This window comes from Manduca sexta, chromosome 1, assembly GCF_014839805.1.
Source record: "Manduca sexta isolate Smith_Timp_Sample1 chromosome 1, JHU_Msex_v1.0, whole genome shotgun sequence".
Taxonomy (NCBI): Eukaryota; Metazoa; Arthropoda; class Insecta; order Lepidoptera; family Sphingidae; genus Manduca; species Manduca sexta.
Window position 1 is genome coordinate 869,656 of NC_051115.1, and position 14,632 is coordinate 884,287.

The 14,632-nt window shown below is 35.8% G+C and overlaps 1 protein-coding gene across 1 annotated transcript; it reads right to left on the minus strand.

Moving 5' to 3' along the window:
- Positions 1 to 4,721: 4,721 nt before the first annotated feature.
- On the minus strand, positions 4,722 to 12,390 carry LOC115453247 (exopolyphosphatase PRUNE1). Its single transcript, XM_030181936.2, has 9 exons — positions 12,215 to 12,390; positions 11,477 to 11,602; positions 10,818 to 10,969; positions 9,716 to 9,852; positions 8,346 to 8,498; positions 7,520 to 7,640; positions 6,801 to 6,930; positions 5,484 to 5,639; positions 4,722 to 4,935 (listed from the first exon to the last, which is right to left on the minus strand). Exons 1-9 carry the CDS (start codon positions 12,248 to 12,250, stop codon positions 4,786 to 4,788), a joined length of 1,161 nt encoding a protein of 386 aa, XP_030037796.1. The 5' UTR covers positions 12,251 to 12,390; the 3' UTR covers positions 4,722 to 4,785.
- Positions 12,391 to 14,632: the final 2,242 nt, after the last annotated feature.

Below are 14,632 nucleotides of genomic sequence, written 5' to 3' on the forward strand. Positions count from 1 at the left end.
CGAGATCAGCCAAGTACGCAGGAGATATTATAGTGCACAAGTGTGTGCAATACACAGCACTCTCTGTTCTCATAGGCCGGTGAGACGATCCGACATGACCGGAGAGAGGTCAGGCGCAGGACCACCTTTACGAGCTTTCCGAGACATGGGGGGGGATACCGCCAATTTTCTAACTCCGAGCTGCAACTGAGTATTTTTTTAACAACAAAAACCGAGTCCCAATTTTTTTGGCCCGACCCGGGATTCGAACCCAAGATTCAGCGCAGTAGTGTTACTCGTACCAAGTACAATAGGGTGTTTGACTGGTGTAACCAAAAAATATAAAACTGCTCCAGGAGAAACAATAGTGGGCGACAATATTTATCAAATAGATTTTTTTGTTCTAAACGTATTGTAAATATTTTATATACGTCATTAAAATTTTGAATTTTTAATCTGTATCCCTCGCGGCCTAAAACGACGCGATGCCGGCCGCCATTCTTAGTGACGTCATCTCTCATAAACATTACATCATTCAATACAATAAATATATAATAACGACTGCATAACACATAGAACAACAGATGGCACGCACTCATAACTTTAAAAAAACCGAGGTTACAAAAACCATAGTTTATATTTGACACTTATATTAAAACATTATTTTCACGAATGTTTGTATATGAGCGATGACATCACACAGGGATAACGCCACGTAACAACGCGTGTTAGCGCGAAATTATAAATGACAAAAGTAAATCACGGATATTTAACAAATTGAGCATATTTTAACAATAAAAATATAATTCATGCTATAAGTGAATAGTCCTCTATCGTAGTACATAGTACATACATTTTAAAAAATTGTCAAACACCCTATTGCAAATACGCCACCGAGGAAGTCAGTCCGTCGTCAATCAACTCGAAATGTGAACACTCATTCTCTATTTCTAATATCGGGTATAATAATTCATACAAGTTCTATATTCTGTATGCTGTATTTTACTGGTGGTACGTCTGGGACCGTTCAAGTATTACGTAACGCAATTTGGGGGGCAGAGGGGGTAATGTAAAACGTTACGATGCGTTACAGGGACGGGAGGGGAGTCTCGTACAAAGCGTTATGTAACATTTAAAACAATAACAAAGGAATTTTAGCGATTTTCAGGTACTTTGCGAAAAAAACGAAATTTTAGAGTTACATACTTTGTGAGGGGGGTGCGTACGGGAAAACGCTACGGCGCGTTACATGGCGGGTTCAAAAATCTTCAACAATTGCCTTACGTAATACTTGAACGGCCTCTTATATGAGTAGAGATGGTGGAGAGTGTTAACAAGAGCTCTTATTCTTCCACCGAGACAGTGATTTTAGTGACGCACTGGTGGAGATCTGGCGTGTTCATTTTGAGGTCCCGGAGCTTCACCAAGGTGCAGGTGGAGACCAACATGGGGTTTTTAGCCCGTAAAAATCTGGCATACTTTGCTTACCACTAGGAGGTGTGGATCCAAGAGGATTTTCCCCATGAAGAAAAACAAAAAATAATAATAAAATTATGACCGCCCGCTCGTTTCGTTCCTAGTTATTTTAAATTAATCCAAAGATTGTCTGGAAGAAATCGCCGATAGCGATAAAACAGCCATCTGTACTTCCTGTTATTTCGTCATCTCTGTTGTATATTTATTATTCTTTACGGTTTTGATGTACAATAAAGAGTTTAAATAAATAAATAAAAGGTCTCTCATATGTGAGAATCCGCCTGGGTAGGTTCCACCGCATTGTCAATTTAAAAAAAAAAACAAAAAAAATCTTAGTTTCAAAATTTTCTTTTTTAAAATCCAATTCGCGACAATGTAACAGGGCGAATGTTCTAGGCTGTTTGGGGCAGAGTCTTAATCAAGAAACTATCTTTCCATTTCGAAAAAGGTTTTACACTAAAGAAAAAACGAAATACATTCCGGTAGATAATTAATACATTGTGGGCTTGTTTCCAGAAACATTATCTATATATAGAGAGCGATAATCTTTTTATAGACGAGTATTGATCGGAAAATATCAGGCCTTGAATTTCAATGTTCACGCTCTTTATATCTGAAAGACGGTAGAGGCGATTGTGCACACATTTTTCGTCATGTATACGTCCCATGATGATAGACTATCGTTTTAACCCCCCCCCCCCTCCCACTCACTCCTGCCGCTAGAAATAAATTTATTCAACTCATTGTAGACTTTTTAAAACAAAGTTCTGTTATCCTGTTGACCTCATTAAAAACTGGCTGCAGCGGTGCCGCGAGGTTTTGAAACTATCAAAGCCGATATTTAGGGCGGATATATCAATACATCAATCCATAATTACTACTAATGGTGAAATTAATATATACACAAATATATACATGCAAAGTTAATAAATGAAGGTTTTTTAATGGGTTTGGTAGTACAGTACTCAGATAACGAAACTAAACAGTGAAAATCACTATTTTTAACACGCTTTTATTAGCTTCTGTCGTATGTTAGTATGTAACGGAAACTGAAGACAATTTTGACGTACTTCAAGATATCGGATTAATAAAATTAATGAAAATTTGCATACTTATCAAGGAGCGATGATAATGCAATAATACGAAAAAAAAACACAATAAAGCACGCTTTTATAAAATCCAAAATAAAAAATTAATTTGAATTAAGAATAATGTAAAAAGTTTGAATTAGGAATAGTGTAAAAAATTTGAATTAAGAATAGTGTAAAAAATTAGAATGAATTTGAATTAAGAATAGTGTAAATAAAAAAATATTCTATTGTAGATAAATAATAATACTTACTGAAAAAAAAACTTTAGAACACGCTTTTATGAAATCCAAACTAATTTCGATAAGATAGTATACTTAGGAGCCATAGGTATGACGTCATAGACATTATTCGGCACTTCAACGTAATAAACAGACGCCAACACATGATTCATATAGAAAACAAATAACTGATAAAGTGCGCTCAGAGCACATTAAACGGTTGAGTCATCAATGTGAAAAACAGAAAAATGGCGCGTAACCGTATTTTTAACCGACTTTAAAATAGAAGTTTTCGTTGAAATAAAACTAATTTTCAGAATCTATCGCGGTAGAGAAGTTTCGATTCGACTGTTTTTTATGTTTGTTACCTCAGTACTTTTGACCGGGTGAACTGATTTTAATGATTTGTTTTATTTGAAAGTTCGTGCTTTCCTTGTAGTCCCATATACATTTCATTGTTTTTGGACCCTCGTCTTCGAACATACATCAGAAAACTCTTAAAATGATGTCGACGTATACTGATTTTAATTACACAGAAAAGGATAAAATATTTTTATTTAACAAAAAATTATACTGCCCTCAAAAACCACTAAAAACCAAAAAATAATTTTACATTACTTTCATACTGGTTAATTTTAGAATGTGACTATTAAAATTGCTAGTTAAGCTATATAAATACATAAACAAATCTACGAAAACAATGTTTAATTCTTATTAGGCACCGAATCCAAAATTGGTAACCAAATATAAGTAGGTAATGTTAAATATTTTTTGGTTTTTAGTGATTTTTTAGAAGCTATCTATTCAAAATATACATATAGAAAGAAAAATTAAAAACCATATTTCGATAATACTTTGTCTATAATTTGGTTGTTTCAAATTTTTATAACGTGGATAATGTTTCATAAATTAGAAAAAGGAAATACGTCTGGACATCGAGACAAATAATTTGTTTTAAATTAGTTATTACTAGTAGTAGCTCGCGGTTTCGCTCGCATTCAAGAGTTTCCCATGAAAGTCATATTAGCCGATACATATTGTCCAGGGATAAAAAGCCTATATCCTTACCCGTGTCTCAATTTACATAACGCCTAGCTTCCCCCCCCCCCCCCCTGAGGCAATTCTTGTGCGCTCGGTCTCCACACCAAATACTCTCACATAAAAAATAATAAATAATATCAGCCTTGTATTATATACTTGCCCACTGCTGAGCACGGGCCTCCTCTACTACTGAGAGGGATTAGGCCTTAGTCCACCACGCTGGCCCAGTGCGGATTGATAGACTTCATACACCCTCGAAATTCCTATAGAGAACTTCTCAGGTATGCAGGTTACCTCACGATGTTTTCCTTCACCGTTAAAGCGAACGATAAATTCACAAAGGATACACACATGATTTTTTTTTAGAAAAGTCAGAGGTGTGTGCCGTTGGGATTTGAACCTGCAGACATTCATCTCGGCAGTCCGTTCCACACCCAACTAGGCTATCGCCGTTTATTCAATTGCTTACGCGTTAATAATAAATAGCAACTCAGAATTGCTCTCAAGTGCGATGTTAGCCGAGACGCTGTCAAATTAGTCAGCATCTTAGTTTTCGGTATTTAATAAACAGATATGAACATCTCAAATGATATCTTTATTTTTTATTTATTTATTACGGCTCTAGAGACAAGTCCATTGAGCCCTCAAATGATATCCTAAGTCACAGCATATGATTTTCACATTCAGTTTTGTTTAAACAGCGCAGACTCCGCTGAGATCACGCTCTTAAGTGACTGTTTAAGCTGGGTTTATTAAGTACAATACATTATCAGTCTTACTTATAAAAATGTATAGCTATGCTCAGTTAATTTAAGCAATTCTTATCCACATCTCAACGCTAAAACATGTTTGTAAGTAAGACTGTATATGTCTACTTGAGATGCTACTCAAAGGTAAGTTTTATTAATAAATACGATCCACCAATCAAATTCATCTTTAATAATGCTCAGTTAAGACTTAAGACCCGCTTTTAGAAAGAATTATTGTGTATTTAAAAATTCATTTAGGGCCGGCATATATTGCTTCCTTGATGCAGATAAGTTCAGTTGCTGGTTGTAATCGCAGTTGCTGGTTGCTTCTGACAACAATTTTAGGGACGGCGAAGTCCATTCTTGCAGGAACTTTGTGAGCTGTAAAATATAAGTTCACGCTTGCATTTATGAAGGTTAGTAGAATTATAATAAATTGATGCCACTGAAAAGTGGGGAAACCATATCAGCCGCGTATTATATATAATCCCACGCATGGGCCTCCTCTACTACTGAGAGATTAGACCTTCGTCCACCACGCTGTAGTGCAGGCAGACTTCACACACCCTCAAAATTCCTATAGAAAACTTCTCAGGTATGCAGGTTTCCTCACGATGTTCTCATTCACCGTTAAATCAAGCGATAATTCACAAATACACACATAACTTTAGAAGTCAGAGGTGCGTTTGGGTTTTGAACCTGCGGACATTCGTCTCAACAGTCCGTTCCACACCCAACTAGGCTATCGCCATCATTGCATTCATATCGCTGTGGATGTTTTTGTTTTAGGTACTAGCCTTTGGAAAAGAAGACCACTTATTGTCTCTGAGGTACAAAACCCATTGGGAAATGTCAATAAATGCGCCAATAAGCACTATCCCAGTTAAGCAAAAAAACAAGTTAAATTTCTTTTATCAATATCTTCTCACCTTATGTCCTTTAGTACTATCATCAGGGCAGTACACCGCCATGTCCCTGCGCAGTCCACCTTCAAGGTCCATGCCCAGGAGTAAGGCTAGTGAGCATCCCCGCTTGCCCAGGGCTTCGGTCACCGCGTCCAGAGCGCCGGGGCGTTGGAGGAAATCCTAGAGCAAGATATGAAGAATTTTGTGTAGATTTTTGGTATACGTAAATGCAGTTATCGCTTAACATACGCGTTTATTTCGCAAACAGATAGAGATGGAGTTAAAAAGAGTTTTTTCAAATAATAAATTACAATTAAATATAGCATCTTTCCCTCTCAGTAGTAGAGGAGGCCCGTGCTCAACAGTAGGACAGTATATAATACATGGCTGATATTATTATAGCATATTTTGTAACATAGGATAGATGCAATTCAGGTTCGCTCTCAAATGCGATAACGGCTAAGACGCTCTCACATTACGATCGGCATCTTAAGACATTATTCAATAAACCCATATTAACATCAGCTCAAATGACATTTCAATACGTAAATAATTTTGACAGTTCTCAGTTGAGAGCAAGCTCTTAAGTGCCAACTTAAGCTTTGTTTACAAAATAGTTTTTACATTAAAGTCTACTTGAGATTCTACTCAAAGGTGACATTAATTTACTAATAGTGCGGCAAAAAGAACTGGAAGTTTTGGTGAAAATATTCCTTATTCATGCACAATGTTAGCAGAAATAAAGACGATTATGTGGTATTATTTATTAATGTCAAAATGACCATATATACACGTATACACGTGAAGAAAACCTTTTTTCCCTACTTTAAAAACACATTGCGCTTCCACAGGAGGTCAGACTTGACAAGATTAATCCATGAAGCATCGGAATGTTTGACGGCAAACATGACAGCTACATAGACATTTACGTGTGTCACGGGAATATAACCTTATATACTACATAATAAGGTTATTTTTCCGTGACACGCGTAATGTCATGTAGCTGTCATGTTTGCCGGCAAACATTCCGATGCTTTAAGGTTATAGCTTAAGGTCCATTTTTCATACATTTTGTTTCACCTTTAATCTGGGTAACAAAACAAGTATTGACAAGTAAAGAATTTAAATTCACGTCTAGTTAGTGATTAGTTCTCGCAGTTGAAAGAAAAACGTAAAAATAATTAATATGCATGGATATTTCGGCCTTTAAAATTTAATACGACGAAATTTTTTAAGCTATAACCTTAAGTAATAAAATTATAGAGAAGGGATGTAAAAAATATAATTTATGTTAAATGTTACAAAATTATCACATTTAATATGATACTAGGATCAACGTACCTTGACTAATATAGGAAAGCTCGGGACCAAAACGTCCTTCAGGATCTTGACATCCTTTCTCAGCAGCTGAGCAGGGCTGAGGCGGGAGACGTCACTCCTGGCAGCGACCAGGCGATCTAACTGCGTCTTCCTACACACACATCACGCATTTATCCCCGAAGGAGTATGCAGAGGCGCAACCAAGGCACTCACCTGGCCAAGTGTATTCCGTCCTATGATGTGATAGGATGCGAGTAGGCGAGGTTATCGCCATATCGGGCACAAGACTCCGGGCTAATACGCTAGCCCGGCCCGGGATTCGAACCGAGGACCTCAGAGCGCTGCCGTACCGCGCATGCAGTACAACTACGCCACAATTATATATATAGAACGACTATAACATTATAATTTAATTAAACTATATAACTACAATTTCAAAGAATTCTCCATCATGACAAATTTACAAAGTTAAGAATGTTTAAATTGATTTCCTGTAAACTTGTGTTTTTGCACATGTACTAGTATACGTAGGATCCATTGGGATGAAAAAACTTCTCACGCACGTACGAGCGCACTCACGAACGCAAGCACGAACGCACGTACAAACACACGCACGACCACATGCACGAACGCACGCACGAACACACGCAAGAACACACACACGAACGTACGTACGAACGCACGCACGAACGCACACACGAACTCAAGCCCGAACGCACGCACGAACGCACTAATCTCACCTGAAACTCTCACAATCCTCAGTTTTCAATAAACTTTCCAAGAACAGAATCATTTCCTCGTCATGCGGAGTGGCTTTGTTGACTTCTTTCGAGAAATTCACCGTGTCCAATATAATTGAAGCTGCGAAAAAATTATTAAGAAATAACGATATCTATGTGTGAGACATCCAAACATCTTCAAATACTTTCGCCTTATATTACTAGCTTTTGCTCGGGGCTTTGTCCGCGTGAAGGAGTTGTCCGAGATATTTATTTTTTCCGACTTACTTGATATGTATCGTTATATCATGACCAAATTACACAAAATCATTATAAACTGTTGCCTATGTGTTATTTTGATGTATAACCAATATTACTGTAAAGTTTCATCCAAGTCCGTTGAGTAGTTTTTTCGTGAAACAGGAACAAACATACATCCATCCTCACAAACCTTCGCATTTATAATATCAGTAGGATTGAGTGACCGTGAGTTGTAGCGCGCCTTGGGTAGCAGCGCGGCGAAGGGCGGGGGTGAGACCGCGTACTGCAGTCTGTCATTTTGCTGTTGACTTGCGCGGCGGCCACACGTCTTATTTGTACGTGCCTTATGTACACGAGATAAAATATCTAAAGATGGGTCATACTTTAACGCATGACATAAAGCAGACAAAGAAAACTGTGCTACTTTCACTTACAGTTGATCAGTAATTTAAACAACGGAATTACCCAGTGTGTCGGTCTCACCCGTGTGTCGCTATTACCCTAACGTCGGTATTACACTTTGTATCGGTCTTACCCCCTCTCACCTACTGCAAGGAGTCTAAACAAAAATTCGATATTTACTCACAATGTAAAAGTTTGGCACAAATAACATGGCTCTCGAAGAAAGCGCCCTCAGTAGATAGTAATGTGCACAAATTATTGATTCTCTGGGCCACTAAGGTGGAACATGACCCCACCACTTCCATGGTACTTCGGGTGTCATCGTTGTATGACCATTCTAAAATAAAAAAATATGTATAAAAATATGAAAAACAAATATGTATAAGTAGTGGAAATGACATTATTTGCGGCTTTTATTAGGGTTATTATAGGGGTCGTCCATTAAACACGTGAAGCTCGAAAGGCGGGGACGGGTTCGGAAATAAAATCAACAAGGACTATAATGAGATATCACATGTACTTATTTTTCATTAATCGCGCGATTAATTTTCCAAAAATTAATCAGATTATACCTGTATTTAAAGATTGTTCTAAAAATGTCAATATACTTTGTACCAAAAAAAAACACGTGTTTTTGGCGTAGTCTAAATCCTCCCCACATGTCACCAGAGGGTGGGAAGGGGTTAATGGACGATCCCATATTATTATCTCTCGACGTTTCGAAGACTGCAGCCTTCATGGTCACGGCGGACTGAGGTGTTGGTCATCCGCAAGTCAAAGATACAATATCTACCTACATTTTACAATTATACAAAACTTTTTTATCATTGCGAGTAAATCACTACATAGTATAAAACAAAGTCCCTTTCTCTGTCCCTATGTGTGCTTAAATCTTTAAAACTACGCAACGGATTTTGATGCGGTTTTTTTAATAGATAAAGTGATTCAAGAGGAAGGTTTATATGTATAAAAACATCCATTAAATAGTGGAGAAATATTGCACCTGTGCGAAGACGGGGCGGGTCGCTAGATATAAATATAAGTAGATTTAAATACATGTCACTCCTAATTGTCACCATTACCACAAATCACCCTATGCTACAACTTGTCATCAAGGGCTAAGATGTTTTTATTACATAGATACGTTGTCCGAGCTCAATACTGGCAAGACGAAAGTACGGTAATTGCCCGACTTGACGGCCAATGAGCGTGCGGCACTAACGTTACGTAACTGTCGATGTATATATCCTTTTCTAACGAATGTATGCTACATCTTTTTATTCCTTCTTCGAGCCAATTTGTAAATATGTACAGGTACGTGAATATAGCAAATAGTGCGCCGTTTTTATATGCCATTTTGTTAGTGTATGACGCGTCTATTTGTAAAACGTCTTTGATCAAGAGTACATTATTTTATCACCTCACATTGAATGTCACATTGTCACCTATCACTTCTTCCCTCTGCCACTATTTAATTTCTTTATCTATTTTTCAACTCACCATCAATATTCATATTTTTGTCAACCATACAAAAACATAAAAAAAATAACAAACCTTGCAACGGCCTATGGTCAATAATTTCAGTCACATAAGGCGACAGGAACTGATCTTTCGCAGCTAAGACGTGGTGGTCTACCAGCACCACATTGGTCTTGGTTGCATTTGTCAACTGCACCAGATCGTGGTCATCCCTGAAGAAAAGAAAAAAAATATTTTTTTTATTTGTTTGTTTGACGAGACGGGCTTGCCGTTCGCTTGATGGTAAGCGATACGACCGCCCATAAACAGAAACACCATCCAACACCTTGAATTACAAAGTATTTTTTAGAATTCCACTGCGCTCGCCATCCTGAGACATGAGATTTTAAGTCTTATTATGTCAAGTAACTACATTGGCTACAGTTTTGATCAAACCGAAAAAGAACAGTGACTACACACCGCTGCTTGGCAGAAATAGACATTGCGGTGGTACCTACCCAGGCGGACTCTCAAATATGAAATACCTACCACCAGTAATGTATTGTGAGGCAAAAACTGTTTATTCCAAACTTCTTTTTATTATCTAAGTTTATGCTTTATTGTATTGTGGTGTGCATATGAGAATAGCCAGAATCATTTCCCAGAGGGCTGTACCCAACTAAAATAAAAAAGAGGACTTCAAGATTCCTTTATAATAGCAGACATCTTAATTTCTGATTACAAAATTTTGCTACATTATATAATGTATTGAAGCTAAAAATTTTCTTTCAGACTGTATTTTTTAAATAATTATATGCTTTAAAATATTGTGGTGTGCATCACGCTACTTTGGGGAGGTCACAAGTGGTGTTGCCAAGTCCTATTAGTTTAGAATTGGGATAAAAGGGATTAAAAATTGGCATGTAGAGTTGTAGATCGGGACACAAAAAAAATTACTGCAATTCATAACAATATTCTATTAACGCTACAGCGCTAGTGATGTGATGCATACCTTTTTTTTCTTATAATATTTTTTTTAAAATTTATTAATTTATAAGGCATGTAGTGCAAATCAGGACACGTTTCCAGAACTCTGAAAAACGGGACGTCCAGCGCAAATCGGGACACCTGGCAATACTAATCACAGGGCATTCAACCCCATCTAAACACACATAGACGGCTTCATAGCATTTCTTACCTAAACACCAAATGGTCATCATTAATTTCATTATCTCTCAAACAGAACGCCACTTCCGTCTTCAGCTCATAATCTTGCCTATCCACATTTAGGATTGGTACGAAGATATCATCTTTGAAGAACTGAGGGTCTCTATTGGTTCTTGTACACACCTGAATAAATAATGGCATTATTCAAAGGTAATATTTTACTATAGTTATGTATTATTATTACTTAATTAGTGTAATTGGTTTATCCGCTATAATTGAAATAAATAAATAAATTAGGCAGTATGGTCACTTTTCCATTCATGTATGAAAAAAAGAAACCAGACTACCTTCGGTAAATACATATATGTGCAGTAAGGATGATAGCAGAATATTATAAAAAAAAAGTAATGGCAGTTCGTAATTGTTTCTTGAAGTTAAATAATATAAAGATTTTTTTATATACACATGGCAGTGACTCCATTGTACCTGATGGTAATTGGAGTGGAGTTCAATAGAATGTTGACTTACAATAGATGATTACTCCTTAACAGTAAACACAATTATGCCCGCCTGTTGGAACTGGATATATACAGTTTGATCCTGGAACGCAACACTTCAATGGTCCACTATGGTAGACTTTAACACCTTGTGTAGAATTAAATGTGACAGCAATAGGATGTTGCTAAATACCTTGCATTTGATCTGGTTGTATTGCCAGTCTAAAAACGCAGCATAGACTATGGCGCACACGGCTGAATCTAGATCACAGCTCTCATTACCGAGCACTAGAGTTAGTTCATTGTAGTCTTTGGTGTTCTGGAAATAATGTTTAGTATTAAAAATAGTGTTATGTATTACTGTCTTCATTGTTTATTTGTAATTGTACATCCTGGGTTTGAATCCCAGGTAAGGTCAAAATAACCGTGTTCGAAAATTTCCATATAAAAAAATTACTCAGTTGCAGGTTGAAGTCTGGAAGTTGGCCCCCGTGCCTCGGACCAACAACTCTCGGACTCTCCGGTCATGTCGGGTTGTCTCACCGGGCTATGAGAGTGAAGGAACAGAGAGTGCTGTGTATTGCACACACTTGTGCACTATAATATCTCCTACATGCCTGATCTCCGTTCAGCTTGGCCTAAATTCGGTTAGGAAGCGTATCAATCGTATACTACCTTTATGTACGCGATAATAGATTTGCGGTGATATATATGTTAAATAATGAATTTAAAACTATCCATAGCCAGGCGAAATCACACATTAAATAAAGTGTTGAATTTTTTTTATAATTATTCAAACTGCATATAAGAGCCTATGCCTCTAATAGAAAAATGTATTCATTGAAGGTCAATTGTGATATGCTTCTATTAAAATAATTATTAATACTAGAAATATTTTTTATAATTTAGTTAGGTTAAACGGTCGTATTACCAATTTATTTATAGTATTTGCCAGATATTGTTCCATTGTTCAGTTAAAACTTGTTATTTATTAAATTATTGACGTAATTTTATAAGTTTCATAATAAGTTTGCTAAATAATTACATATTCTATTTTGACATTTTGAATTTTACACCAGCCTAGCGCAACAAGGAACAAAAAATCTTTTGTATGGAATTGACATGGCATTTAATGGCGGATACTGCTATCTCTCTCTCTCAGTACAGTTTCTCTTTCTATTCCTCACCGCCATTATTATTGTTTGTTGACTTCCTGACGTTTTGGAATACATTTGTGTTTTATTGATTTATGTTTGTATTATTTGTTATTCAAACAAGTAAAAATATACCAAAATCAAAAAACGTTTCATTACGTGTGAAATTTGTGGAGATCGAGCCAGTCGAATAAATCACAAAAGCAGAATATTTATGGCGAAATTTCCATTGGATGAGGTCAGGTAAGCATTAATTAGATGTTTTTAGTCATCGCGCAAATAAAGTAGCTTAGAAATAATGAAAATTCTCATTTTCTAATTACCATTATGTTACTAGTGATGTTGTTATTATTATCGATACCTGTTTAAATTTATTAATCAATTTGCCCTCCGTGGTTTCACCCATTTAGGTCCAGATTCTGTGGGAACATAGTGATAAAAAGTAGTAATTCGAACTATCTACATACCAAGTTTAATCGCAATCATTTTAGATTTTTTTGCAGGTACGAATAATAAACACACAATTGCATGCACACGCTTTATAATATTAGTAAGATGATGACTGATCATCAGGACAAAAAATACTAAAGTCGTGTATGTGTGTGTGTGTACTTAAAAATGCGTTGAGCAATCAATATGCCTGGTCACTGTTTATGATTTTAGGCTTAAATATAATTTAATAAGCAATTTATTTACAATTAAAAAATATTTCCAGATGCCGAAAGTGGGTTCAGGTTGTGGGAAAAGAAGATTTGATATATGTTCCCAGATAAAAGCTGCATACTCTAAAATATGTGTGTGGTTCTCACTTTAACAACAAAGACTTTAATAAAAAGAACAATCGCCTTAGAAAGTCAGCCATACCATCGAAAAATTTGAAAGCTGATCCACTTCCTGATGAAATGTTTGAATTTCCGTGTCATGTTTTTATAAACAATGAGTGTGACAAAGAAGTGTCACCATCCTTTGACTTTATAATTAAATATTCTCATTGTACCTTGACCTATCATATTAGCCTACATGGTGAATGAAGGATTTTATTTTAAAATACAATTATTATTCAACATGTGAAAGCTTTTCATTTTATTTCGAGTCCTCATTTTAGTCCAGCCTTGTAATTAATTATAGTGCTAAAATGTTCACTATATAGCGTGAGTTGGATTGATAATGTGGACTCGAAAATACATTATATGAATTTTATCAAAGTAGCATTAGCGTCGATTCCCACCCAATAGAATTTATCGATATCGATAAAAAGTACCACTACTATGTATTTTGTTCAGTTGCTGGTATTGTTATTTGACGTTCCTGACGTATTCTTCCGTGATATTGGTATTGATACGCCATGTAAATTCGATTTTATTACTTTGTATTAAGTCCTGTCTCTTAAAACGTAGTGATTATATTCTCTTTGTTTTACACGAAAAGCGAAATTTGAAAACACAGCTGTGTGATGACAAGTGTCGTAAGTTTTTTTTTTATTTTCTCCTTATATTCGGAAGGCAAAGAGTTTTAGTCCATACAGCTTTATCATATAACACAGGAGATTTTATGGTTTTTGAGATTTTCACACTTACGTAGTACAACAGGAACGGTTTATATAATTTGTAAAAAAAATATGATTTGTAATGTAACGTCTATATAATTATTGATTTATGTTAAACAGTACTTCGTTTTGTAGAACAAGGACTGCACCCGTCATGAGGTTTATTTCTACGCCATCTAGTGTATAGGTCTAAAGTATGTACAAAATATAAAACAATATTGTAAGAAGGGCTTTACTCAAATAATATATATTTTGCTCAAAACCAAGATTAGACTTTTTGCTTTAGAAAATTGATGCCAATATCCTTACTGATTTAAATACGTAATGCGCTGACAAATATATCCCAAATATGAATTTTTAGTAGGTAGGTATCTTGACATTCCATGGACCATTCTCATTACCAATTAGAATGCCGCTGATTAATTACAAGGTTGGCAAAAACGGAATTATAAATATTCAAATAGCTAAAAAATAAAAAGGACAATAATTTGTGGGTAGCTCTATATTTAGGTTTCGGATTTTTTAAAAAAATACTGAATAAGACTTAAAAATTGCGTTTATATAATTCAATTTGCACATCAAATATGGCATCAACCTTGTATAAGTGAGCGAGCGTTATTATAATTTAAATTTAGAATTAAGAAAACTG